This window comes from Pomacea canaliculata, linkage group LG1 (assembly GCF_003073045.1).
Source record: "Pomacea canaliculata isolate SZHN2017 linkage group LG1, ASM307304v1, whole genome shotgun sequence".
NCBI lineage: Eukaryota > Metazoa > Mollusca > Gastropoda > Architaenioglossa > Ampullariidae > Pomacea > Pomacea canaliculata.
In genome coordinates, this window is record NC_037590.1 from 36,267,846 (window position 1) to 36,295,619 (window position 27,774).

Below are 27,774 nucleotides of genomic sequence, written 5' to 3' on the forward strand. Positions count from 1 at the left end.
CTTTTATTCAGTGAGTACACTCCCCCATCTCCTATTCTTTTGCCAGTACCGCAGTTTATACACACCCCCTCTTTAATCTGTACCCGCCTTCACGATAAGGAGCCTACTCTGTGTGTGTGCGCGCGCGCTCGCGCGTAATGGAAACGTTGGTACTTGGATGGATTTCGATCATTCGGGAGAGTTTTATGTGTTACTATGTTCTGTTTTGTGCATTGGATAAAATCAGAATACTGTCGTCGTTCTCAGTCATAGCCCATTCGTTGCTGTAGCTCCGGGTGGACAGAACATACTGTAGTTCTCACGGCAGGACGTGCAAGCTACCCGTATTACTGTCACCTGGCTGCACCTGAATGATCCTAGCAGCTACCCGATCATCAGCGGAGGTGATGGGCGAAGACGGGTACTGAACCTGTGATTGGTGACCTGGACTGGCCTTTGGTTGCGCTCTGTATCCCCACTTTTACCTTCATCACCGCTTGGTGACCTGCGTGGCTCTCAGTCTGTGGTCGTCTGCTCGCTGCGTGATTATTTTCCATGGCGATCCACATATGCTAGACCTCTTAAACTTTCTGAAGATTAATTCCTAGCAAAATGTTAAACTGAGGATTGTTGGAAATGCATCATTCAAAAATGAATTTGTGGAAGTGGATAACGGAGTGACGAATTTCGAGAAAGCAGTAAGTTTTATCAGCTATAAAATAATATTAGGTATAAATTATTTCTATCCGACAGTCCAAGTCTATCGACGAAAGTCCTAAGAACAGAACAACTCTCCTTCTCTTCCCCTTCTTGATCATTGCTGAGATGGCCTCTCTGGCGTTTTTGTATTCAGATTGCCCAGTTTACAAATGATCAAACAGCCTGCATGAGGTGTTGAGCAAAAGACCAGGAGCCTGGGGCTGGTGTCTGAGACGTGGCAGGCTGCTAATGGAGTGAGACGCCCTCGACACACGCTCGTCGATCGTCCAGGAAAACTCCATGAAACATCGTTCCTGAGATGGACATGGTGCTTGCCCTTCACTGAGGATTGCTGCATTGATAGACTTGGTCCTGACAGTGCTGGACATCTCTGTACCTTGCTTAAATACTGTTTAAGCAGACAAGTGTTTTTATTCACTGATGTATCTACCACGCTACCAAAAACCACACAAAAAAAATCTTGATGGTGTTACTACTTCATAAAATGTAAACGAAACCAAAGACAGCAAGACAACAAGATGAAAGTATCAAATCTGGTCTTCAAATCTGTTTTGGAAAAAATTAGTCCATCAAAACAAAAGAAAAACTTCAGTATTTGATGACTGAGGTTCAAATTGTATAATAGTAATTTGTGACTTTCATTTTGTGTCGGAAAAACGGTTACAGTTAGAGTTTTCAATCAGTGCTCAGACCTGTTAATGAGTTCCCCGTGATGGACGACATAATGTTGGAAGGTCTGACATACAACAGATAGGCCTGCAGCATGGAATGGTTTGTAGCCTTCTTCGCTTTGGTGATTTCAAGAGTGGAATCAGCATGGTAAGACTGGACTCACTTGATGACTCTCATTATCTCCTTCTTTCCTCCCTGTTTCACGCTTCCTGTGAATAGTTCCTCCATTTTTTTTCCTTTTTTTATTCATTTTTTCTTACGTTTTTTTTATTATGCTTCTTTGTGATGCCACTCTCTTTCTGCCCATCAGTCTTACCATCTGTATATTTTTCTCTTACTTCTTTTATGTTTTTATTTATTTTTATTGTGCGTATTTCTGACTCTCCGGTGATTTTTTTTTATATCGTTAAAGCTGTTTTTAAAACATTTTTATCATCTCTTTAAATAAACTATTCTAAACACAATATATTCCTTTAAAAAGTGGGGAAAGTGATTGCAGACTTTTCCTATGATATTCACAGAAATGAGAATGACCACTTTTCAATTAAGTGTAAAATTATACAGAACACAAGCAGTTGATAAATGCTTTACCTTCTTTTATTCTTTTCTAGGTCTGTCAACAACATCATAGTGAGCAGATATTCAGCCGACAATTTAACTTTCGCCCACAGCCCAGAGTCTACTCTTCCGGTATAAATGACTAAAACCTTTTTTTTCTCCTGAACTTTATGCCTTTCACTTCTTTATTTCCCCCAGTGTGGTGAAAAGTTGCATCCTAGCTGTAGCCTCGATTTATTTCATCTTTTAATTAATGAAATCACAGTCGATGAAAATATATTTTAACGCCCTTCTGGTGAATGATCGAATATAGTTAAGATCTGTCGCCTCTTTTCTCATATTTCAAACAGGTAATTTCTTTTTATTTCTAACTTTGCACTTTGGTCTAAAAATTTTCTTTTGTATTTATTTATATTTATGTACTGTGCGAATAATTATTTGCTGTGTACATTGTAACTGTACACTGTACAGAAGCATCTATTTATAATAGAATGTACAATGTTTTAGATGGTCATAGTACCTTTCAACATACAGCCAATGAATCATGGTTGATAGTCTGTTCAGAGTTAACTATCTCTATCTATATATATAAGATTATATTTAATTTCTTATTTTAACTTTCATTGCGTGTGAAGCTTAACATATGGCCCAGTGGCTGAGTGTCTTTTGTATCACAGCATGCTATTGTCAGTTATTGTTGGCCGGTGTTTTTATGTTATTTCTTTACAATTGTTGGTCTCGACAATCTTCTTTGGCTGTGTTGCTTCACAATAAAAATGTAGTAATAATAATAATAATAACTGAAACTTGGATGAGTAAAATTCTGAAAACTCTTTAACAATAGAAGTCGAATAGACTGACAAAGTCTTTTATATATAAATAGCCGAAAAAAAAAACATTCTTTCTTTTTCACACTTTTATATCTCCTTACATGCATACTCATATACAGGTATGCCCACCCACCCACTCATCCACGCGCGCGCACACACCAACATCAGTTTGTTGCAAAATACTGTTTGTATCAGACGAACACTGACTATAGTCCTATCTGTCGAGGACGATGGGAGCGACGAAGGGACAGAGTTTTTCGTCTGACCGCTTGGACGGTTCCTCCTAACGACCACCCACTCGGAGGACAATGGGAACGCAGAGTCTCGGTTACCGCCCCTTGCCGGAAGCAGTCCGTTAATGACGTTATTAGCTCGCTTGCCTGCCCGCTCCAGATGATACTCTTCCCTCCGCCGGCCGTCGATCGCGCAACAAAGAATCTCAGCAAGTTTCGTCGTTTTAAATCCTGGGGCGGGGTAGGACGACCACAGTTGGAGATTGAGCGAGTCAGTCTGGGTGGACTCAAGTCTCATGCTCGCGAAACACATGTCAACTGAGAAAATTCCTATCCAAACTTTCGATGTGATTTACCCACAGAATAAAACTTAAGTATATCTGTGAAAATTTATTTTCAATAAAAATATTTCTGATAATGAAAAGCGCTTGTGAGTCTAGTTGGTCACAATATGCACTAACGTGTTTAAGTGTTGTCAACCGTCAAGCAGGTGACAATCAGGTATGTCAAATGTGTGTGTATTTAGTAACATCATCAAATTTTATTTTTTTTTTTTCGACTTATTTTGTACAGATTGTCTTCTCTTTATGCATGCAGAGTTACCTGCTCATGGCAGACAGCATCTCCAAAGGCATAGAGCAAGGACTCTCAGAATGCCAGCATCAGTTTCGCTGGGACCGCTGGGATTGCACTGACCGAAACATTATGCAGGTAGTGCACAGCAGCAGAACTGAAGGTGAGATTTAAACTGTCTTGATACCTGAGATCTTATAATACATTCCACTATTTTTATATCATGAGAGGAATTCGTGTACGTCGACTTCAAGTCTGTTTCCATCTTAACTCTGTGACAGCCAATCGCGAGACAGCGGTGGTGCGAGCACTAGTCATATCGGGGGTCATGCACGTGGTCACGCTAAACTGCAGCACCGGAGCTCTGGACACCTGTACCTGCGACACCGATCATGGGCAAACACAGACAGGTGAGTTGCGATAGCACCTGGCATTGACGTCATAGGAATCGTACAGGTAACTAATTTATAGGATTGATCGATTATTTAATCTTTCAAACAGAATATTGTTGTCTGCGTTGACGTGCAGGTCAGCAGTGGAACTGGAAGGGCTGCAAGGACGCAGGAGCCACGCACGGTGAACACGTGACCAGAGTTCTCTTCGACGAGGCCGTTGAGGAGCAGACGCGCGCGCAGCGGTCAACTTGCACAACAACCAGGTCGGCAGGACAGTAAGTGAAAGCAGGCAGGAATTCATGTTGAATTAAATAAAACTTAGTACTTGATACCATTGCTCGAACTCCTAAAAGATGTTTCTCCTCTTCTCCATACCTACAAAAATCACCGAGCACAGAAAGGTGTAAAAAGCTGCCATCAGGAATGTTTACGTCGTCAAGGCAACAGGTGGTATTTACGGGTATTGGTGATAAGGGTTGGGCTTTTTTCTGTGAATTGTATCTCGAGAACAGAGATGTCTGGGTGTGGAAGCTGTTGACGGAGAAAACATGTTAAACTCAACACTATGATTTGTAAACAAAATTTTGCACTCGAGTAAGCTGTCCTCTCCCTCTCTCCTCAGGCAATATGGCGCACGATGGAGATACGCTGCAAGTGTCATGGCGTCTCCGGCAGCTGCTCGCTGCGCACGTGCTGGCACCGCCTCCCGACTTCCGCAGCGTCGGCCACTTCCTGAAGCGCCGCTACGACCGTGCTGTGCACGCAGACTTCCAGGACGGGCAGCTTCGCCATGGCAACGAGGCGCGACGTCACGGCCCGTCACTTATTTCCTCCAAGGACCTCGTCTACCTCCTGCCGTCCCCGGACTACTGTGCCCCCAGGGTAGGGTCAGGGCACGCGGCCAGCACGGAGGGGCGCGAGTGCTCGCGACCCCACAAGACGGCGCGGGTCAAAGCCAGTCGCGCGGAGAAGCGCAGCTGCAGGACGCTGTGCACGGAGTGTGGGCTGAAGGTGCGCAGGTACATGGTGGAGGTGATGGCCAGGTGCAACTGCAAGTTCTACTGGTGCTGTACTGTCAAGTGCAAAGAGTGCACGGAGGTGGTGGACAGGTATTACTGTCAGAGGTGATAGTTCGAGAAATACTTAATAAACTCGGTAATAAAGAAGAAAGACTGTTTCCAATTATATCAACAGAAGGCGTCCAGTATGGAGAAAAACTTGTGACTTCACTGGGTTTTTCTTTAAACATTTTGTGTAGAGATTGATATAAATGACAATTAACTATCAAATAAATTCAGCAACTTCCCCACTAGGAAAATAGTTTATATTTTAATCAGTTCCCTATTTACATATTACGCTGACATTTTCTCCTTTCATTATTCTTCAAAACGAAATATCAGTAGAAGGAAATGCGTGAAAGTGCCATCAAAATATATACAATCTTCCATGGAAACGTTTAAAGATTTTTAGACTGGAATCGCTCTTACTTTTGATTTTGTATTGTTATTTTATTAAAGTTCATTTTCCTTTTAATGTTCACAGAGTATTGCGTTAGTTTCTGAGACTGATTTTTCTTTTATAAAGTTTAATTGTTTTTAAAGAAACAGATTCACGTTTTTTACACAAGGTGAAAGAAAAAAAACCCAATTGTTCTCTGCTTTTTGAGTTGCCTGAAATAATAATAATAATAATAATAATAATAATAATTATTTTCAGACATATTGTCTCTTATCTCACAGCACTCATAGGTTGCAGGAGTTCGTGTAAAATAGTTTCAGCCTGGTTACAAAATGCTTCAGCTACACTGCTCGCTGCCTTGTGCACATCCTCTCCTGCTTAGTTGGCTCCTATGTCTCCTATGTCTCCTGTCTCCTAACCCTTGTGTCGTAACCACTTAGTGACGACCGGTTTGAAGTTGGTCATCCAGTATATGTTTTGTTGTATGCGGTCCAAGGCTTGTTTACGTCCTCTTGCGCCTGCGCCGGCCTCCGGATACTTCCGGAAGAACTCTTCTACCTGTGAGATAAAATAAAAGTGAGACTGTCTAAACTTACCATAGCATGGAAAGAAAATACAATCTAAGGTGAAAAAATAAGCAGCATAAATACTTAAAGAATGTGGAGACAGCTGTTATCACTAACAAGAAAGTAATCAAGTTAATCAGAATTATCATAGCACGTGCACAAAGGAAAAAATATCAGTTCGCCTAGTGAACAAGGATGCATGCCCTATGTTATGTTAGCTGACAATTACTCACCTGCCCCTTGTCGAAATCAGTGTTAAAATTAGAAGTAGTGTATGGTACCACTTGGCCAAAGTAGCGATCGAACAAGGTAAATCTGAAAAAAAAAATATGCAGCTCTTCAGTGGTGTATGATGTATAAACTGCGGTCTTAGCTCGCTAGCCTGTAGTGAGGGCGAGTTACCTCCGCACAAATAACGGGTAGCCTGAGTTAACTATCGACACACTGCGGTTATATATATACCTGAATAATAATAACAAAGCAGGTAACCTAAATACAATATTTCTCGCTTAAATATAAACTATGCTTTGTCATCAGAGATAGAGTGCAAATGTTATTTGTTTTACTCTCTATTACAAACGGCATTTATTTAGGAAAATAACCTGTCAACAAATTGGGACCAGTTCCGCCTGACCCAGTTCCACAGAAGACCTCGAGCTGCGGGGTTGGCGGCTACAAGCTGTACAACGACGATGAAGTCTTGTCTCCGAATAAAGACGCCTTCCTGAGCATAATCCAGAAGCCTGGAGATAAGAAGATATCAAAAAATCCTATTATCCTGTCCATTCGTGTAATTTTTTTATTGCAATGCACAATGAATAACTTTCTCTCTCCCTCACACACACACACAAACAAACGCACACTGTCTCTTCTGGGCAATAATTGTCAGGAAAAGGAAAACCAAAACACATGTATCTGGTGCTCACAACAATGTCCGAAGAGTAGCCTACCTCTCAAGGAGCCATGGAGTTCTGGTCATGGCCAAAGCACCGAGAAGACTTCTCCTTTCTTGTGGAACTACTTCAACTTTGTAGCGTTCCCACAAGGATTCCCAGTCATCGGCGCTGCTCCCAGCCCATATACCGTACTTGTACACAAGGCTCTTTAGGTTTACAGCAGGTCTGTATAGGAACATAAACATAAACATTTGCTTGCTTGGATGGTTTTAGGTAGTCCTGTTCATTGTCTGTCTCTGCCTCCTCAATGATCTTGCTAATATAAAAATTAATCTTTTAATGATTTTGATTCGAAAAGGCAAAAATGTTTGGATATAATTCATGGGTGTTACATTTGGGAATACTGTATGCATGCATATGTAAGTGTACTAAATCGGTAACATGTGCCAGTTCATCTGCCATCAACCGCTACATCCATCCGTTTCATCTCCAGTCTACGGACTAGCAAATGATATACACTGTTACCAAACTTTTAGCATTTTTAAATCAAAACAAACAAATTCAAATGCCTTGTTTCTTGTCGTTATTTTGTGTAACACCTATAACACTACAACATACTCGATTCCGTGGTCCAGCCAGTTCCGGAACTGAGCAGTAGTGTTAGCAAAGCAGGCCTGGTCTTCATGTCTACACGCCAGGTCTATCAGCACTCCACGAAGCGACCTGCAATAACAAAGGTCAAGGGCTTCATACCTCCCGATTAATTAGACAGGAAGATGTTTAATCCATCTATTCCACGACCAGGAAAGTGAATAGACAACATTTTAGTCAAAAATTTCCTAGCTGTAAAGGTTTTCGACATGGGCAGAGGACGGAAATAGTCCAGCACCCATCTAGACCCATACATTGAGGTGGTGACAACTTCGTATTCACCCAGACTACGGTTTGAAGCCCTGCCAGCCATCACAGCAGAAGATCCACTAATTAAAACAGCAAAACAATGTGAAATACAGATCGCTAAACTGTGAAGAAAAGATCATCTTTCTTCAGTCGCAAATACGGTTTTGCTTGTGTTCGTTTTCTTCTGTCTTGATTGCCAGAGAAATACCTTGAAAGACAATACCTCAGACATTGCAGTTTAGAACATCAGATCTACCAATTGTTTGAATCGGTCTTACAGGGCAGCATTTAAAACAAATACAAAGAAAAATGTTATTGTTGACTTCCTTCCTTTGACCCCAAATAAATGACAGTTTCGCTACTTACCGTTGGTTATGACTGCCGACATCTGCCCACCCGAGACGGCGTAGTGAGGGAGTCACGATGCCCAAAACAAATTTCTGAAAAGTTTAGCTTTCTTTAACAAATTCTGAATAAAAACTTTCTTAACCTCTATCATTAGGATACCTACAAGCCTGCACGATTTAAGTTATGGTAATAAAGAATATCATAATTAAAATAATGTCATGTAGCTACGCTGCTAAAAAATGCACATATACAAATCTTCAATACTTACATAAAAAAAAACTCGAATTATCAATTTTTCAAGTGGTGTCATCTTCGAAATATTATCAAAGCACTTTCTCTCACAACAATGAAAATGTTATTTGTTGATATTAAATGTTCTTACTGATATTATACTTAGTGAAGGAAAACTCTAATAATAATAATAATAAACTTAAAATACAATGTCCAGTTTCGTACTTACCCTCCAAAGAGCGAAATTTGTGTCGAGGCTCAACATAGAGGAGATGTAGGTCAAGGAGGTGAACGTGCTGCGCCAAGGTATGTAACTGTCCTCTTTGGAAAGGTAAGAGGTCATTTCCAAGGCGACGTCGTAGTCAAGGAGACCCGCTCGTGCGAGGCTCATGGCGTCATCGAGAAGACCTGAACGGTCCGCTGCACTCAGCTGCGACAAATGTTTACCAAATGTTAAATAACATAAAACATAACACAGAACGACATTCATAATGCAACACAGGTTTGTGTCATGGACGGTCTTGTGCAAAACTGATAAGATGAACCTTGAACCTTGAACCTGCTCAGTTATGGAGTTCCTGTCAGTTAATGTGCGCGTGAAAGTTGTTCAGATAAAGTATTTAACAGATATCCTTGAAGAAAGTATTCCTTGACGATTTAGTTGATCCTGGTGTTATTTTTTTTTTAATGAGTCTTCCTGAGGTGATAAGGGTTTGGTTTTATGTGTCCACGTCAAGACTAACGTGCTGACTGAAAGTTTGTTTTATTCAGTTTGCTCTGGTTTCTTCCCATTAAGTTTGTTTGTTTTTTTATTTTTCTACCAAGACTTCGACGAAACCATGGCCTGCTGGTTGCATACACTTTAAAATCCTCGGATCCGCGGCAGATAAACTGAAAAAAATTGGGGAATCCTCAACAACAACGGTTATTTATACAGAAGATACTCTGCAAAAATTATGTCCCCTACCTTTCCGGGCGTGTCTCTGAGCATCACAGCCAAGTTCTTCCACATGAATGAGGGATAATTCACTCGGTAAAATCCCGTCTGATTCAGGTTACATTTCAGCCAGCTGCTGTTGTTATCCGATATATCTCCGTCCATTAGAAAAGTAGCTGAAATAAATAAAATCAAAAAAGTATGTTCCACAAGTAATTTCCTTTTATTATAACCATCATTGAACCTGTATAGTTCATTTTGCCGTGTGGAGGCGAACTCCGCGCTGCTCACCGAAAAACACACACGCACGCACACACACTACAGTTAACCACACAACGAAGAAGCAGAAGCAGAAGCAAATGATGACATCACAGCAAGAATGAGCTGGCGACAACATTTTTTTTTCTTGCAAGAAACAGCTGGCGACAACACAGCATTATTTATATAACTTGACTAGTTTACATTTAGAGTGCTGGCCGAAAAAAAACATTACTTTTAAGCTACTGACTTACCGTTCCCTAACTCCATGATGCTGCCGTTTGTACCACCAGAAGATGCGAGACAGTCAAGGACAATATACCACATATATCTGAAATATATCATTTGTATCAACAGTACGTCATTTGCATCATTTTGGTTAATGTGTTTCAATGAGCAATAAAAATTTTACTTCCGCCCTGATCTTTTCCGATTGATTTATCCAAATAAAGGAAGGTTACGAAGGTTTGTGGCTCCTTTGTGGGCATCATGTGCACAGTTTGGGGGAAACAGTATTTTATAATGATTAAAACACAATAGTTTTTAGAAGATTAATACTCCAGTGGATCTTCAAGTGGACACAGACAGGTTGGTGCCCACTTACTTGAAAGGCGACTCGCCGTCGGTTGTCTGGTGTCCTGGGTCAGCCAGGAACCGAGTCTGGGTGGCAGTGATGATGGTGTTGTTGTTGGCGCTGGTGGAGAACGAGAGGCTGACATACGGGAAGCCCATCTGCAAAGTCCACGTGTCCATGATGCGCTTCACGTTGTGGGCTCCGTCAACCTGTCGGCAAATTGTCAAAGCTTCTCAATAGTCCTACCTTTGAAGTCGGGTATTTTTCCCGTCCATACACCCATTACCTCTTGTACACACTTCCTTAAACTCAAACACTCCACTTATTTACTTTACTTATAAGTTTTAATTAAGTTTTACATTTTTGTGGTGCTGGATGCATGCACTCGGCATAGAATAATACAAATACTAATTAATACCTCACTCAGGGCTTGCCATAGGTCGTCAGTTACCGCATTGCCCCACTCATGTTTCTTGAGATAATGCTGAACATAAGAACCCCGTTATGATTAATTAACTTTGATGATAATGACAATGTCCTAATTAAGAAAACCATCTGTTTATGACGGCTTCTTATTCTCATGGGAAAAGTTTCCAACAGAATGTATAAGAGATGAGAAGAAAAATAACATAAAGTCAAATATAAATTCTTAACATAAAATTGGGTTTAAAAAAGGTAAAGAGAAAAACATGTTTATCAAGTTCTATGTTTAGTTTCGATTGGTCTAATTTCAGGCTAGTGTTACGAAGATCAGTTAAACACTGACTCACTGATACGCCTTCGAAAAACTTGTCCTTCCCGATGATGGCTTCCAGCATCCTGATCACTGCAGCTCCCTTTGGATTGGAACGATGCGATGAACACATAAGCATAGAATTATATTTAGCAATTTTCAATCTGACCTATCAGTAACTTTATTTATTAGCATATTTTCAATTACTGGACTGAAGCAAGGGTTGATTAAATGATGTAACACGTTTAGAAAGAAATTTGATAAACGAATATTGTGGACATATTTTCTTATCCTAAATGTATCCTCTTCGTGCAAAAGAGTTACAGCCACCGCTTGAAATAGCATGATCACACATACGAACATACGCACACACTCGTATACGCAAGGAAAAAAGAATGGGAGACAAAGGTTCATACACAGAGGCATGTGCACAGATGATATAGTTTGAGCTTGTTATCATTATACTGGTAGCCCATACCTTGCTATATGAAATGGCATCAAACACTTCGTTAATTTCATCGGGTTTGTTGACGTTGACTATTATGGGATGTGAGGAGACGCCAGCGTCAGTGACCATCACAGGCTGGGATTCCTCCGTGATGAACTGCTGCATCTTATAGCAACGAGGACCATTGCAACATGTAGGCTGCCATAGTCAAGTCTGTCTGTCTCACGAGCAGACTAAGTATTCTGACCAAAAGTATGCTCGCCAATAAAATACTTAACAAATTGTCTCCCTTTTATCTACACTTTTTACTATAATAATGAAGATGATGATGATAATAATAGCAACAATAATAATAAATGAGGATTTATGTAGAAGTAAAAAAAAATGGGAAAACTTTGCTTATGCTGTTAACTTGCTGTTCCCTTCGTAAAGAAAGATTTCTCATTTATCATTTATCCCACTTTTATCATCACATCAAAGTCTGAAAACAAATTAAATAAAAGATATACCATTTCCCAGTCCTTTTCAACAGATTCAGCACCAAGGTACTCCATAAAAGTGGCAAAGCCTTCGTTGAGCCAGAGGTCATTCCACCATGCCATGGTCACCAAGTTACCAAACCACTGAAAAAGCACGAAGGAGGCTAGTTACTACCTTCCTCCCTGTAGCGCAGGTCACTATAAGTGGAACCAACCACCGGGACGCGTATCTTTTTTTCTTGAACAGTGAAGCAACTTCGGAAGCCTTCGGAAGCGTGACGTCACACTTCCGAGACGACCATTTGAGTTACAATCCCCGCCAGGTGGGCTAATTTTTTAGTGTGATCTTAAGATGGCATCAACAGGAGTCAACGAGAATGATCATGCCTGCAGTGAGCAGCAACTTAAGTGTGTGCAAGTAAGTGTTAATTTTTATCCCAAGAAATGATGTAAAAATGCAAAGCGCGTGAAAATCGGCCACATGTACGTCGATCCCCTCACAAACTTCTTTTGAAATCGGGTTCATACGAGAAAGAGTGAAGAAGATAATATATACTGGCAAAATTTTACACCGGGACACATGACACGTGACTAACAAACATCGGGACTGACCTGGTGTGACACTTCATGAGCCACTACAACCGCTACTCGCTGTTTGCCGGCCTCTGAAGTCTTTGCCGGATCGTAGAGCAGGTTGACCTCCCGGAATGTGATCAGCCCCCAGTGCTCCATGGCGCCGGACACAAAGTCTGGGATGGCGATCAGATCTGCAAGTTCACCAGCCAAAGATTTCACAACCCTATCCTAGCTGGTGAAGAAAAGTTCTGAAAAACTATTCTGTAATTCATTTCACTCGTCTAATCTTGTCATTTCGCTGAAGTCTAACCGTCTGATGCCAGCTTTAGTCTACGTGTGAGGCTGGCTTTAGTTAGACTGTGTAGCCAGCTTAGCACTTACCTAGCTTAGGTAGCGGGTAGGAAATGTTGAACAGTCGTTGGTACTCTTCTAACGTGCGTACGGCCACACTCAGTGCGTAGACAGTCTGGTTCACCCTGTCTGGTGTAGCATATACACTCACCTGAAGTCAGTCAACACCTTTTCTTATTTCAGTTTCTGAGGCACAGGGAGGTAAGTACACAAACACTCATCCATACCTTGGCTCACATTTCAAATAATCTTAAAATAATTCTCATCTCTTACTCTTCATCCACCTCTGCTCAATGAATTTTACTGGTTAAGTAATGTTTTCTCGGCTACCTCACTCGAGACTACAGCTCGCATACCTCAGTGCCATTGTTAGTGGTATTCTTGGTGTACTGGAAATCGCAGACGATGAAGCAGACGAGGTAGGTACTCATTTTCACTGATTTCTGAAAACTTGTAGCTACCAACCCTGGGTAGCCCACGGCAGGGGCAGGCTGCGGCAGTTAAATAAAGACAGTGTAAGAGAGCTTTGTAACTACTGAACGCCAAGAACACCAATTCTAAAAAGATGACACAAATAAAATCACGAGAAGACAAAGAAAAAAATAAAATTAAACATGATAAAAGTCTAATAAAATGCATAGCTAAAAGACCAAATGAAAATGTAGAACCCTATTTCATGGTCTACCTAAAGATGCATTACTCTTTTGCTGGGGAGTGGATTTTTATAGTTTTAAAAACTAACCCCTTGCTTTTAGCTCAGTCCAAGAATTACTTTTACAGATGCAAACCTAAAGCATCACCTTGTAGAGAAATGGTCACGAGTATCACGGACATACGCCTCATTAACATAAAATCTGAGCCCTCATAACACAAATATATCCATGCTTGTTGCTTGTCTCTTCAATCACATTTTAAAACCTCGTTCTAGGGACACATGGGGCAGTACTCACAGATCCCCGGGGTGGCATGTTGGACAAGGCGATGTATCCGGTCGGTGTATTAACTTGACACTGAACTGAGCCTTGAGAGCAGGCTCGTCCATGCACGGGAAGGCTCGCCTGGCGCTCACAGGCTCAAATTTGGAAGTTGCCAAGTGCCTGCACATACATAGGGAGTTCAAAGTTCAAAAGCTCAAAGAATTTCTAATTCAGAATTGATATGCTGACTTGGTATTTCGATATGATAAACCTATATACCAAATAAAAAAAACTCCTTGCATTTCATCCACAAGAACAAAAACAAGAAAGTCAAAAGTATGTTTGTGAAGGAGTATTTTTAATGGCACGAAAATATACGACCAGCTTGCAGGAGGCCTCTGGCATTAAACATTAGTGAAGCTGTAACTTATTTTCTCCAGCATGGTGCCTTGTGTCTTTAGATTTTTTTTTATACAAAATCAAGCAATCACTTCCAGGTCTAACGGGGTCAGGGAGGGTGTGTATACCCTGGCCTGAGGCTATGGACGGGTCCAGCCCTTGATCAGTAATATTTTTTCATTTTCTTTTTTCTTATAAAAAATGCATGGAAAACAAATACCAAAGAATTACGCGAGAAAAATATAAAATTTGAACTTTGCGATGTAATATTCTCAGGCCTAATGGAGTAATGATGTGGGTCTTCGGGTTTGAGGGACTGGGGATAGAGGTGGGGGTCATTAGTCAGCAAAATCCACACAAAAGTTCGATGAACTTTCGGTCCTTTTTAAATGCATTAGATACATGAACCCTTGTATTGAATTGAATAAAATGATACAATTACGGGCATTGGTTTATGGCCACGAGTTTATCTACGTCTCTCTTTCTTGAAGAAGGGTAACTTATTTGGGAATTAGCTAGACACCAAAAGTAAAATATTATCGGGAACAGACCACAAGTCTTGTCTGTCATTTCGTTTGTGGTAGAAGAGGGTCAGGGTGTAGACAGACAGCCCACATGAAAACTGGTTCACGAGGTAGCAAAAGATTTATGTATTAAGGTCACAAAATCTCTCAGTTAAAAAACATCACTGAAGGTAATCAAGAAGATTATTTCAGGAAAAAGATAAAGGTTTAGACGAAGATATTGAGGATGGTGCTCTCAGAGATAGTGGACTCTACACAAAAGCTCTGAACTTTATGAAGCTCTTCATAAGATGCGAACTATCAGCGGTTGTTAACTCAGTTCATCGCTGACTCAGTCTACCTGTCGGTCTGTCTGATTATGTCAGCGATATACTCTACACACCTGTAGCCATGAAGAGAACCTGAGTTTATATGAGCTCATTAGCAAAGTTCAAAGTGTTATCTCTATTTTCTTTGAAAGTTTTTTTTTTTTTTCTTTCTCTCGAAACAAGGAAAAGTTACTTTACTGATCTTTTAACCTATCTTTCTGACTTATTCGCATCCTCTTTCTAGTGCTAAGGTCTAGTGGATGCAAGTTTGCTTCTAGTGGCTGGATAAAGCCCTGTTCGAGATACTATTTTATCGGTAGTCTGCGTGAAGACCACTTTCCGTTCTCGAGATACACGACTCAAAGCATCGACGTGCAAAGACAACAACATAGAAAAAGATATTGTGTCCTTGTATTGCACTGTTTGGAAAGAGGAGGAAGATAAAGGGGTGAATATTCAGACACACACACCAAAAAAATCCTTAAAAACACTGTTGTTTTCTTTTATTATACAAAGGTAAAGAATGTGTAAATAAGAAAGCAAGGATCATCTGTTAATTAGGCGTGTCTGTGTCACGAGTTTCATTATAGTCTATTCATGGATTACTGTAGGCGACTACCTCAAAAACGGAAGGCGGTGTGTTTTAGTATGTCTTTTACATAGTATTAAAAAAGCATTACACTATCTTTAATGGCACGTTACGGTTCAGTGAAGATTTGTGTGTTCATGCGAATGTTTGTCTCTCACAGGAGTAGAATCCATGTGATTACCAGTCTTTGCTGACTCAAGATTTAGTTGCATTTTCAAATATAGTTGTTTCCCTTCCTTTCTTTTGTGTCCATTTGTTTACTGCTCATAAAGTCTGTGCCATAATTTCGTGTATTTAATGTATAGAGGTTATGACCTCAAAAAAGCTCTCATTCCTTCTCTCTTTCTCTCACTTTCTTTCTCACTGACCTTGTTTCGTTTGTCAATGAGTTGACATAACTGCTTTTGTAAAATCCAACGATGGACTCGTTGAGCAGCCCTCGGAACTGCAGGTACAGTTGCACCACGCTTCCCGCCGCCACCGTCTCCTTGGTTTCAACGACCAGGAACTCGTTGTCCCGGAAGTAGAAGAATCTCTCCAAGTCCAGGGTGGCATTGGTGTTGGCATCACGGAGACTCACGGTCTCCACGTGCAGTTGTTCGAAGACGTGGATCAGGACGTAGCGCGTGTCACGTGCGATTTCTACGTCCACAGTTTCGTTGCCGTAAAACGTGCTGTGGTTCGTCGTAAAAATCTGGGTAGAGAACGATGTCGTAATGTAAAGGGGTCTGCGAGGTGGGCAGGCGCAGTCCCAGCCACGGTTTGCTGGCCACCTCTTCCGGTGTCGGGGTTGTGGAAGCGGGTGAAGATGTGCTGGACGCATCTGTGGGTGTCGTGACGTTTCCGCCGAGGGTGTTCTCAAACGAGGACTGCTGGTCTGTCTTAGTGAAATGCCACACCAGGACTCCAACAACAACGGGAATTGCCACGAAGAGAAATCCTACCAGCCATAACACGCGCTTGTTCACTTGCACGCTGGCCATCTCAGACTATCTGTCAATTAATCTTCTGTGGATCTCGGAGGTAATTGGAAGAAAACGAGAACTTATGATAATCTAAGTAACAGACATTTTGCGTCGTTTAATAAAATTAAATTATCAGATCAGTAAGTTCTGTGGCTGGATAAAGTCTAGTTACCACTCATGAAGAACTCCTCGGAGGTACAAATGTTTTCGGTAAAGCTATTTTCTTTTTTATCATTCCTGAGCCCGGGAGCAGTGAAGTTTTTCCATCAACACTGAAGGAAGGAAGGCAACATGTAACACCACATGGCCCAGTTAACTTGGCGAGTAAATGCACGTAAACATTTCTCAGCACTTCGTGCACGTGACGTGCGGCACATCTTATTGGAGCGTTGAGCTTTCCATCAATCTCTCCTTTCCCCCCAACTAAACATTCCCCATCCTCTCCACCCCCATCTCGTTGTTCTCTCTGCGTCATAACGGGAAACAACAGATACTCCCATTGCCTGCGTGAACTAAAGAAAGAGAAGGGAAAGGGTGTTTTGGTGAGGGGGTTGTTTTTATCGTCGAGTTTACTTTTGCTGTAAAGCGAGTAGGCACAGGTAGGGGTATCAGGTAAAGGAGGGGGCTGCGGGAAGGGTATGTTGTTATGCTCCGAGTGTCGGTCGTGTCCCCTTCCATTGGTTGCTTTGTACCCGGGGTCAAGGAGGCTGTCAAGTCCGCGGTGTTGGCTTTGAAAACTCGTCGTCAGATCCTGGTGCTGTGTTCGTCCTATTTTCTCAACTGAATTTTTTTTTTTTTTTTAGGAGTTGGGAGGGGGTATCGCTCGTTTTATCTGTATTACTGATGATGTAGATGTCATTCCTCATGTGTTTCTAGATTTTATTAATTTAATACAAGAGTTAATCCTTGTCAATAATTGTGTTAATGGGTTTTGACAGAAGCCCCATTGTATAAATATCTACACTATAAATATATATATCTACTAGTTTTGGAGACCAATGGTTAAGCTAACTAATCTCGAGGTATCTTTATTTCGTTTACAGGAAGGCATTAATATTTTTTTAGGGTTTAAAAAAAAAAGTTCTTTTGGTGAGCCGAAGCAGGTATTAATATTTAATGTCGGTTGATATTGTGTAAGACCTTCCCGAGCTCTTGCTTTCTGTTTGTTTTCATTACAGTGCAGCAGCTGGGGAGCTGTCAGGTAACACAAACATACACATTCTACCTTTGCACGCACACCTTTACACAAGATAAACAAGTTGTGAGTCCATGAACAAGGTACAGTTTTTACACGAAAATCAACAAAAGGTTGTGAATGTAGTTACAAATTCTCTGGCAGAAAATGTAACAGTATCTTACTGGATCGTGTTATTTCTTACTGATATTTTAATGGTTCACAATTCGTCTACCTTTTTTTTTTTTTTTTTTTTTTTTTTTTGAGATCAGTCATTTTTAAAACCACGTTCTGTGTTCGATACCTGTGCAAACACATCGACTTCACGGTAAAAAAAAATTAATTTTCATGAAACCAGAATGGAAATAAAAGCTTATGTATAAACCTCCTTATTCTGAAGCATCTGTGTCAACCATTTAAAATAGAAAATTAGTCTTTAATGTACATGTGCTTAATTACTTATTAATTCAATTTTTAAAAACTAAGGCCAGTGAAATAAAACGTACCGGACACCGGGCAAATAATCACTGCTCATAGAATCCCGACATGATGAAGTAGTTGCCACACCTGGACTAGAAGTTCTGGAAAGAGAACGAAACGAGAGGGAAAAGTTCGGAGAGGAGCAGCATGCTGTGATATTATTTCTGACTCCATATCCGAAATAGCTTCTATTACGTTTTATTTGACTACCTCTAGTAATAAATCCCCAAAATTATCTTTTGATAATTTTTTATAATTACAGCTGAAAGATGAGAGAAGAATTCTCTTAGCCTCATAAAAAAAGAGACAATCAGTTTTCTTGCAAATGCTGAAGAAGACCTCTTGCTTGAACATCTCATTGATGATAAATGGGGAGAGAACCTGATTCTTCGAGCACGAGGAGTGTTTTTCCATGAGAAAAAAAGGGTGTGGACAGATATATTGGGATCCATACAGGCGTCTTACAGTATGGGAACAAGCTGGTGGGCTGGAGATAACACGACAGAATATCAGAGGAGCGTGTTCAGAAGACTAGCCAACCAAGAAGAGGTCAAGACCAAGCAGGTAAAACTCGACACAAACTGTAGGAGGACCAGGTGAGCCACTTCGGAGAGCACCAGTCCTTTAAATGCGCCACGGTCAAGGTTGGGTCTCTGGTTGTTATAGTCAGCCATCACCCCATGTGTCGTCCCTCGTGCAAGACCTGATTTTGAGAGGTTGACATCGTAACAGCCTCAGCATGGCTCGGTTGATGACACTTTGGTGCTTGGCAATTGCGGTGACCTTTGGTAAGTGAGTTGTTTTTAAATAAATATCCAAATAACTTTGGTTACAATGTTGTTACAATATAAAAAGGCACCCAGACGGAATATCATTTGGTGCCGACTTTATTATTAAAAAATAAAGTAGTGGAGGTTACAGCATGCTGTGGTGTTTGCTGAAGTGAAAATAGTAGGGGGATATATTGCAGATGTCCATAAAATGCAGAAAATCATTCTTTGGTGGAACTTTTCACGGTTTAAGTCGATTCCAGCAGGGGCGGCTCTAGTCTCATGGCGGCCCTGGGCAGAGAAAGAATTGGCGGCCCGCTAGTGTCAAACCAAGTGGCGGCCCCCGATATTCTCGTGAACATCGCCGTCAGCGTGTTGTTATTTTCTCTTTCACTTTATTTTTCTTATATTCAATATATATTGGCGTGGCGGCCCCTGGGATTTGGCGGCCCTGTGCAGGTGCACAGTTTGCACATGCCGAAGGCGGCTCGTGATTCTAGATAAACGGTGGATCCAAGGGCATTGTGTCAAGAGAGGATAAAGATAAAGATATTATTATGATTATTATTTTTTTTACTACTTTTCCTCATATGTGACGACTCTTTGACGAAAACTTATTTGGTCAGTGATGCAAGTTATCTAGTAACCTCTACATGCTTGGTGTCGTGTAAGTCTAAAGCTTGTTTCGCCGAGAGTTGCTATAGTTAGTCCCCTCCACACGAGTGTACTGTCATTCTGATAAGACCTCGTGAAGATGTAGTTGTTTCAAAAATTTGTTTTGTATGTCACCGTGTGCAGGGAGCTCTGTGGCCACCCCTAGTGACCTGGTGTGTCAGGTGTGTCTCTCCACGACACAGGACATCCGCGCGGCAGTCACTGACCTCAATGTCCACGTGAGTAGACCATCACCATCTCATCTAGATGACGGTCATATCAAATATGTTAAACATAAGTATATACACTAGTAAAAAAAGTCTTTTTCTACTCATCTCAAACATACAGTTCAAGTCCTTGTCATAAAGAATTTAGCTGTAAAGGGTTTGGGAGTTTGGGTGGGTATCTGTTGAGTCTGGCTTATCTTTCCTTTGATTATCAGGTCAGAGTGCTCAGTCATCTGGAGACGGTGTGCGAGTTGGTGTCCTCAGAGCGCAGAGATGTGTGCAAGGCTGTGGTGGATGGTCTTACCCAGAAGTCTTGTACCACCTGCTGGCCAGTATGGTCAGTAATGCAAGCTCATTAGACGTTTTATCTTGTCTTTGTGAATTAACTCCTGGTTACTCTGCAAAAGTTTATTTAAATATCTTTCAATTTTGTTGAAAACAAAAGTTTTTTAAAATAGAGTAAGAACCCGAAATGCGAAAAAAAAAAATCTGTTTTTCAAAACCAGGTTTGCAAAACACAATGCTTGGCAGATGGCAAACTGAGAAAAAGACTTTTCAGAAACACAAAACATGTTTGCCAAACTGAAACCTTTTTAAATGCAGAATCAAAGCAAGAGGAGATTACTGTAAGAAGAATTTTATTTTAATACTGCTACCAAGAACTAAATTATTCTTACCCTTGCAAAATCAAATCAAAACTAGAAATGTGCTGAATAAAAAATAGGCTATCTACCACCAGTTTTCTCTTACCTTTCAAGGACCCATCTGAGCTTTGTGTGGCCATGACCGCTTGCTCTCCTCGCACAGAGGTTAGGAACCAGGTTGAACCTAGAGGTGAGTTATGATAAAGTATTCCTTTCGCTTCTTGTGTTTGTCTTACATTTAATTCGTGATTTAGCACATTAAATAGAAAGATGTTCCCACAGCCAGCACTGTTTCACAGCTAAGTAGCCAAAGCAACTGAGTGCAAAGACACGTAAGTCTCCATTGTCGTTCACAGCCATCCGCCACACTCCGTGTCAGCAGCGACACCTGTGAGCTGTGCCAGGTGGTCGTGCGGATGGTGGACACGTGGTTGCAGAACCGCACGACCCCCAGCGCCGCCAACGCCACTGTCGCCAAGCTGTGCGACCTGTTGTCGGAGCCCACCCGAGATCTCGTGAGTTCCACCCTCTGCGCATGCGCGCTATGCTCTTAGCTTACGAAGGACAGGAGGTTGGGGGCTTGTTTCTGACTTTAGACACACATAGAACAGGACTTATTTTTTAGTTACATTAAACAATGATACATAAAGGCACAGACTCCCCGATACTGATTCCAAAAATATGTTTGACATGATGTGATGTGATGTGATATATGTAAAGATGTTTCAAAAGACAGGTAAAAAAATAAAAACAAGATTCATTTCCTACAGTGCACCACTTTTGCACCTCTTATTGTGGATGCCATAATGAAAGGAGTTGACCCAGTCGGTGCCTGCACCAACATTGGATTGTGCCTCTCGGGTAAACAAACCAGAGATAAAAAAATACTCTTAAAATCTTTTATTCCTTTTTTTTTTTTTTTGTCAAATTGAGGTAAGAATTGTCTTTGGTTGTAAAAAGATTTGTACATACTGAATGATATTTGTATCATTACTATCATATTCCGTCGAAACTTATTTATCAAATATATTTTGCGTTTCGGTATATTTTAAGAATCAGTAATCAGATGCAAATGTGCAAGTTTATGTGAAGTCTGTTCAGTTAAAGTCCCTTTGCATTGAAACCTCGTTTCCAGAAAAGGACAAGAGCAAGGCCATTCCCAAAAAGAAGGCCGTGGTCGAAATCCAGGTACTTCTATGCAAAATTATTTTCTCTTCTTTAATGTCAGGTCCTTAAGAGGACAAGAAAATGAATAATCTTCTTTCAACTTTCCAAATGTTTTGCAAATCTTCGACAAATACTTCAAAATACTACAGACACATAAATATCTGTCCAACCACGGACGTGTATAACGTTGATGGTATAATTGGTAAATGAACGGATGAATGGTTTACTATATCTCTATATCGATGTATGATTATTTTACGGGTGGATGCTATTTTTAGGCCGGTCCGGCGTGTGAGTTGTGTGAGCTGCTAGTACAAACAATCGACACTTACCTGAAAGACAACAAGACCGAGGCAGCCGTCAACGCCACTGTCTACAAAGTCTGCAACAGTCTTCCAGAGCCCATCAAGTCCACGGTGAGGATGCGATCATATATTTTAAAGAATAAAAAATAATAATTCCTAACTAGTAAAAGTATTATCAAAATTCTTAAAGTATTAAATGCTTTTAAACAGTTGTAAACTATTTAATAGTATTCACGATAAAGGCAATCCCGTTGTCTTGTTCAGTGCCTTGGATTCGCCCCAGAACTCGTGTCCGTGGTCTCTCAAGGTATGGATCCACAAAAAGCTTGCACCTATCTGAAATTGTGTACATCAGGTGAGAAGTGATATTTGTTACGTTACTTTATTTAATGGCATTTTAATGGTAATATATTTCATACTTCAAGCATGAACATTCCATAAATTTTCTCTAAAGATCAGTGGTCATAGGAAGTTTCTTTTGTAACCGTGTTCTTGATGAATAATTTCTATTAGCCCGTTCGAAAAATGTTCCATTAATGTTATCAAATCCTGAATCTTTTCCATTGATTGTTTCTAGGAATCTTCGTGCTTTTATTTCATAAGATGCTTTCTTTTTACGCGTATACTTTGTCATGTTTTCTTGTTGAAATTTCCAGTCGCATGCAGGTTTGAGTTCTTGTAATTCTGTTCGCGATTTTTTTTAAAGCGTTTGATGAATTATGTTTATTTGGAAATTGTGTGTGTCCCATGTTTGGGGTTAGGCTTCAAGGTAGTTTACTGCAAGCACTATGAATTTATTCTTCAACCCACCTTTTCGTCTCGTATACTAGACCTTATACATGTATATATTTGTCATTGTTTTTACAAGCTAATCTAAATTTTTTTCCCCGTGTCTTCAGCAGGTGGTATAGATAACACGTTGACATTGCGGTCTCTGCAGGTAAACATCTATTTTTTCTTTGTTTTTGTTTCCTTGAGAGAAAACTCTGTAGGTTAAACAGTAACCGCATGTTATCACAGGTCACAATTTTTTCAATTGCTTTACGGATTTTACTGGTATTTATCTTGTCTTTTTCCTTCCAGTCCTTTGCTAATAGTTCCATTCCATCCCACGTGATTCTGAATGATAACAAGTGTTCTAAGATATGTTTTTAAAACCAAAAACCTTTCACCCTGACCGATCGGTCGGTTGGTTGGTCTAAAAGATTTTCTATTTTCCTCTCTCTCTCTTTCAGGATGGTCCAGAGTGTCAGTTGTGTGAGCTGCTGATAAATATCATAGACATTTATATCAAAGACAACAAGTCGGAAGCAGTCATCAACGCCACTATCTACAAAGTCTGCGACAGTCTTTCTGGCACCTACAAAATCTTGGTTAGCAACTGGATTTGATCGGAAATTAAATTTACTTGTTTTCTCCAATGATTCATTTTTGACAATTTCATCATTCTTTCTATCTAATAAGGTTGAATAAAATTCTTTTAAAGGAGTTGTATGCACAAACTTCTATCACGTGCTGAAATTTATGTATTTTTTGTTGTCTTCTAACGAAGTGTCTGGGACTTGCACCACAGTTAATAACTGTAATCGCTAAGGGATTGGATCCATTGCAAGCCTGCACCTCCATTAAGATCTGTTCTGAAGGTTAGTTTGCGACTTTGGTTCAGTTTAGTTTTAAGTTTTAAGTAAAAGTTTAATTAAGTAAATCAGTCAGAAAGTATTTCGTAGAAACTTTTTATTTTCACTATTATTTGATGTCAAAACATTCCGTCCTCTTTCCCTTCCCTTTCCTTCTTCTCCTCTCCACTCTCATCATCATTAACAACAGCAGCTGTTAACTCCAGTTAACTACTAACACGAAGCCTGGTGTGTACAAAGCTTCCGGTTTAGTCACATTCATTGTTTGAGGCTAGCCGAGACTAACAGCGGAGAACTTTCGCAAGAGACTAAGCGTTGGTCTCGGCAGACAGACAGCAGTCCACCTATACACATCCATGATAGATCTTTATTATCTACTTTTGTTTTCAACAGAGACTGAGATTTTCTTCTTGGCAGACACAATAATTTCCTCAAAAGGATTGATAACAATGTTTCGTATTTGTATTGTATTTGAATTACTACTCTTTTTTTTTGTGTGTTCTTTGTTCGTGCATATTCATTTACATCGTTAACATTTCGTTCTTCAGAACCTGCTGCTGTTGATGTCACTCTGCCTAGCGATCCACAGGTAATGTACAGAGTTAAAACTATTTAATATGCGCACTTTTTAATTTGTTAAGATGACTGTTTCCAGCATCAATACTTTACAGAATCATGAACAGAATTCATAAACATTGCCGACATTGATGGCAATAAAAGTAATAACAAAATTTCTTTAGCAAATTTCAAGATATATCTAATGATAGAACAAGTATATTTTAACTAATCATACTAACATTTTGCAAGTGCAAAGCAAAGTATACAAGTTTTACATGAATCATTTCTTTGTTATCTTTTTTTTAAGAATAGTTGGATTTTGATGGTGGGTCTTGTGTAGTTCATCATCATCATTTACCTGCTAAGTGGTACAAGGGTAAAATGCTTGTCTATAAGATTGTTTCTATGTTTTATAAGTAACAGTGTCAATTCTTTTATTAGGACGGTCCACTGTGCGAAATGTGTGAGCTTCTAGTACAGACAATCGACACTTACCTGAAAGACAACAAGACCGAGGCAGCCATCAACGCCACTGTCTACAAAGTCTGCAACAGTCTTCCAGACGCCATCAAGTCCATGGTTAGGAGCTTGTTACACGGGATTTATCTGTTCTTGTTTGTCATAACGTTTTAATATAGACAAATACATAGTCACAATTGTTATGAATATGACAAATATATATTCACAATTGTTATGAATATACTTTGTTAAAGAAAAATGTAATCATGTGCTGTTGAAAACAGGTACATGATTGATGGGTCTACTTTCTTCTGTTTCCTTGTTTCTGTAGTGCCTGAGTCTTGCTCCTCAACTGATAACTGCAATTTCACAAGGTTTGGATCCGAAACAGGCCTGCACGTATCTGAAAGTGTGTACCTCAGGTGAGGTGTATCCCTCTGTCACAAAATAAGAGAAGGGCAGAGAATAGATTGGTATCGCGTTTGTGCGGGGCGGAAGTTGGGGTCCACGTAAGCTCGTAATTGAACAAATACAACCCTCCATTAAAACAAATAAAAGGGTAGGAATGAAACGTGCGGTGGGTATTTCTGTGTCAAAGTGGCGTATGAATGTGTTTTAGTTAAGAGTTGGCTCGCTTGTTATTTAGAATTGTAGCATAATAAATATCAACTGAACGCCTTGAACAAATAATAGCCAAATTAGCCAGGGTGTGTGTGTGCATCCTTCCTTAAATTCTTCTTGTACATGATTTGGGAGAAACTATATAATGTCTTGACCTTATTAACAATTAACCCGTTTATACTAGACTACGTTGTACTGTGATTGGAGAAGTACCCTGGGGTATTCACAGTCTAGTGTAATTGTATTGCATACACATACCTGTCGGCGTGGAGAAGTCGAGAGAGTAGTTTGCAACAACAGGTGGACGACTACCATCCTTCATTCAATGGTTTATGGAATACCTTGTGGATCATTTCTTGTTTGTTTTTAAATCAAGTATCCTACCAAAAATTTTTTTCAGTTTGAACAGCGTCTAATCTTCTAATATGTTTGTTTGTATTCTCTCTCAATCTTTTGTTTTGCTTCCTTCTTTTTCAGTTACCACCATCAACTACCAACTACTACTGAAAGAAATAGAGGTAGAATATTTAATGGATGGATGTTTGGGTGATATAGTAAATATTTCATAGGTGGGTGTAAGCACTGTGCATCAGGAATGTGAGTTTAGTGTTATGAATGCAGATCCACTGTGTGAGACAAAGTAGAGATGGGGTTGATGGGAGTACAAACTAATGTCTTTATAGAGAGATGTGCGTCTGTAGACTGGCGACTTTCATATATACATCCATACGAAACTAACTAAATGTTTGAATCGATCTATTTATTATTGTATTCTTTTTACAGGCAGGTCCGTTGTGTGATTTGTGTGAACTCGTAATACAAACTGTCGACACTTACCTGAAAGACAACAAGACTGAGGCAGCCATCAACGCCACTGTCTACAAAGTCTGCAACAGTCTTCCAGACCCCATCAAGTCCACGGTTAGCAATATATTGTGCAAAATATATAGACATCAAAACATATAGACATCAAAACATATGGACATCAATCTATCAGCAAAATCGTAAATTAACATTTTGTTAATGTACTTAGTGCAGCACTTTATCTTTTATTCGCTTTATACTGGCAAGCATCTTTTTCATCTCGCAAAATTGTTTACTGGATTTAGGCATCTCTTCTTACTTTTTTGCTTAGTGTTTGGGATTTGCCCCAGAGGTAGTGGCTGCTCTCGCTCAAGGTTTGGATCCACAACAAGCCTGCACCTATTTGAAACTGTGTACCTCAGGTAATAACTCTCTAGCACAACGTCTGATAAATAAAGACAGGAAATTCGAAATGTAAATAAATTAGATTATATCTAAATTACATTTTAATTAATTTAAAATAAATTAATATCAATGTGATAATATCTTATAAGACACATTAACCCTGATTTGAAACCTTTTCCCCTATTTTTGTCTGTCCAGTTGCAACAAGAAGTATTGCTAGATGCTGTGTGCTTTTTTTTTTTATTTCGTTAGTTTTCAATGTTTGTCTCACTTTGTGTGGTGTCTCAACCCAGGGCGAGAGCTGCTGTTGAAGGCCCCGTATATTCGACGATCTGAGGCAGGTCTACAAGACGTGAAGTGTGACGTGTGCAAAAACGCTCTGGGCATCGTGGACAACGACCTCTACCAAGACGAAGTAAGAGAAAAGTGTTGTTTCTGCTTAAGTTTGTGCTTGGATGATTGGCAGACTAAAACATCTGACTGAAATAATTCCAGACGTTTATTTGTTTGTTTGTTCGTAAGTACATGATGTGATCTCTCTCTCTTTCAGGGGAAAATTCAGACGATGTTGGAGGACATCTGTCATCGTCTTCCTCCCCCTACTGATCAGGCAGTGAGTGACCCGTAGACATCTCATTGTTTGATTCTTTCTTACTTTCTTTCCGCATCTATGGTCCTTTCCAAACCCTGTCCTAAACTTTGTTTTCTCCCCTACTTCTTCTTTACATATTTATCTTCCTCATTACTTTTCCTTCTCTTCTCCTCATTTTTCTTGTAGAAAAGTCATTTTATCTCTTCCACTTGGTTTTTCTTTCGCTTCGTCTGCTGTTTGTTATTGTCAGGGTTCACCTTAATGTCATTCGAAGTTGTCATAAATAAATTTTGCAAGTCTCTTTTGCTTCAGACTATGACAGCTCATTCTGCATCTTGCAAGCTGATGTTTTTACTTGTTTGAGATTTATTGTTTTATTTTAACAGCGCTTTTTTGTCCTTGTCAAATTTTATTGGGTAATATTCTGTTGTTTTAGTGCCTGAATGCTGTGGACGAATATTTCCCCCAGATTTGGGAGAATATTCTGTCCAAGGGAGCATCTCCTGAGTCCATTTGCAAGCTCCTGGGGCTGTGCAGCTCTTGAATTGCACGGACTGTCTATCAACTTGCTTCTTACATTTTTTCGGTTATTAAATGATGAACTATGATGCCGCAAGACCACACCACTGACAATGTATGACTATGCCTGCATTAATCACTTATACGAACAGCAAGCCTACTTAGATATATACATACATAAAAATACATACTACAAAGTCCAGATACATGAAGAAATTTAATATAACCAGATCTCAAAAAGTTAGAGACAAAGATAAGCAACATGTATACATTTAGAAATTTCAGATCTTGGCCACAGTAAACTAATAAAGTAAGATCTTACGCCTTATTGTTTCACTGCT

The 27,774-nt window shown here is 40.0% G+C and overlaps 3 protein-coding genes across 5 annotated transcripts; 2 read left to right on the plus strand and 1 right to left on the minus strand.

Moving 5' to 3' along the window:
• The first annotated feature begins 1,309 nt into the window (after positions 1–1,309).
• LOC112571743 lies at positions 1,310–5,493 on the plus strand. Of its 2 annotated transcripts, XM_025251012.1 has the most exons (6): positions 1,310–1,518; positions 1,983–2,061; positions 3,590–3,728; positions 3,847–3,975; positions 4,094–4,235; positions 4,583–5,493. In XM_025251012.1, exons 1-6 carry the CDS (start codon positions 1,463–1,465, stop codon positions 5,223–5,225), a joined length of 1,188 nt encoding a protein of 395 aa, XP_025106797.1. In that variant the 5' UTR covers positions 1,310–1,462; the 3' UTR covers positions 5,226–5,493. The 2 variants fall into 2 exon arrangements, with proteins under 2 accessions (XP_025106797.1, XP_025106789.1); XM_025251004.1 differs by lacking the exons at positions 1,310–1,518; positions 1,983–2,061 and having other exon boundaries at positions 2,085–3,728.
• On the minus strand, positions 5,271–17,316 carry LOC112571754 (glutamyl aminopeptidase-like). Its single transcript, XM_025251026.1, is given in 21 exon segments — positions 5,271–5,976; positions 6,218–6,299; positions 6,587–6,727; positions 6,935–7,105; positions 7,499–7,603; positions 8,147–8,220; positions 8,589–8,789; positions 9,327–9,472; positions 9,809–9,885; positions 10,159–10,337; positions 10,547–10,612; positions 10,899–10,964; positions 11,340–11,474; positions 11,819–11,932; positions 12,401–12,555; positions 12,746–12,866; positions 13,072–13,181; positions 13,650–13,706; positions 13,709–13,812; positions 15,821–16,134; positions 16,136–17,316. Coding segments are annotated over 21 exon segments (2,862 nt in total). The 5' UTR covers positions 16,436–17,316; the 3' UTR covers positions 5,271–5,832.
• A 1,387-nt stretch (positions 17,317–18,703) lies between these two features.
• Positions 18,704–27,749, plus strand: LOC112564622 (prosaposin-like). 2 transcript variants are annotated; one of them, XM_025239576.1, is made up of 21 exons: positions 18,704–18,859; positions 19,640–19,734; positions 19,938–20,059; positions 20,481–20,556; positions 20,723–20,881; positions 21,137–21,227; positions 21,502–21,554; positions 21,812–21,949; positions 22,103–22,193; positions 22,738–22,778; positions 23,074–23,211; positions 23,391–23,481; positions 24,024–24,064; positions 24,475–24,612; positions 24,824–24,914; positions 25,591–25,631; positions 25,897–26,034; positions 26,249–26,339; positions 26,616–26,737; positions 26,873–26,935; positions 27,351–27,749. In XM_025239576.1, the coding sequence occupies exons 5-21, from the start codon at positions 20,783–20,785 to the stop codon at positions 27,456–27,458; spliced, it is 1,575 nt and encodes a 524-aa protein (XP_025095361.1). In that variant the 5' UTR covers positions 18,704–18,859; positions 19,640–19,734; positions 19,938–20,059; positions 20,481–20,556; positions 20,723–20,782; the 3' UTR covers positions 27,459–27,749. The 2 variants fall into 2 exon arrangements, with proteins under 2 accessions (XP_025095361.1, XP_025095369.1); XM_025239584.1 differs by having other exon boundaries at positions 22,741–22,778.
• Positions 27,750–27,774: the final 25 nt, after the last annotated feature.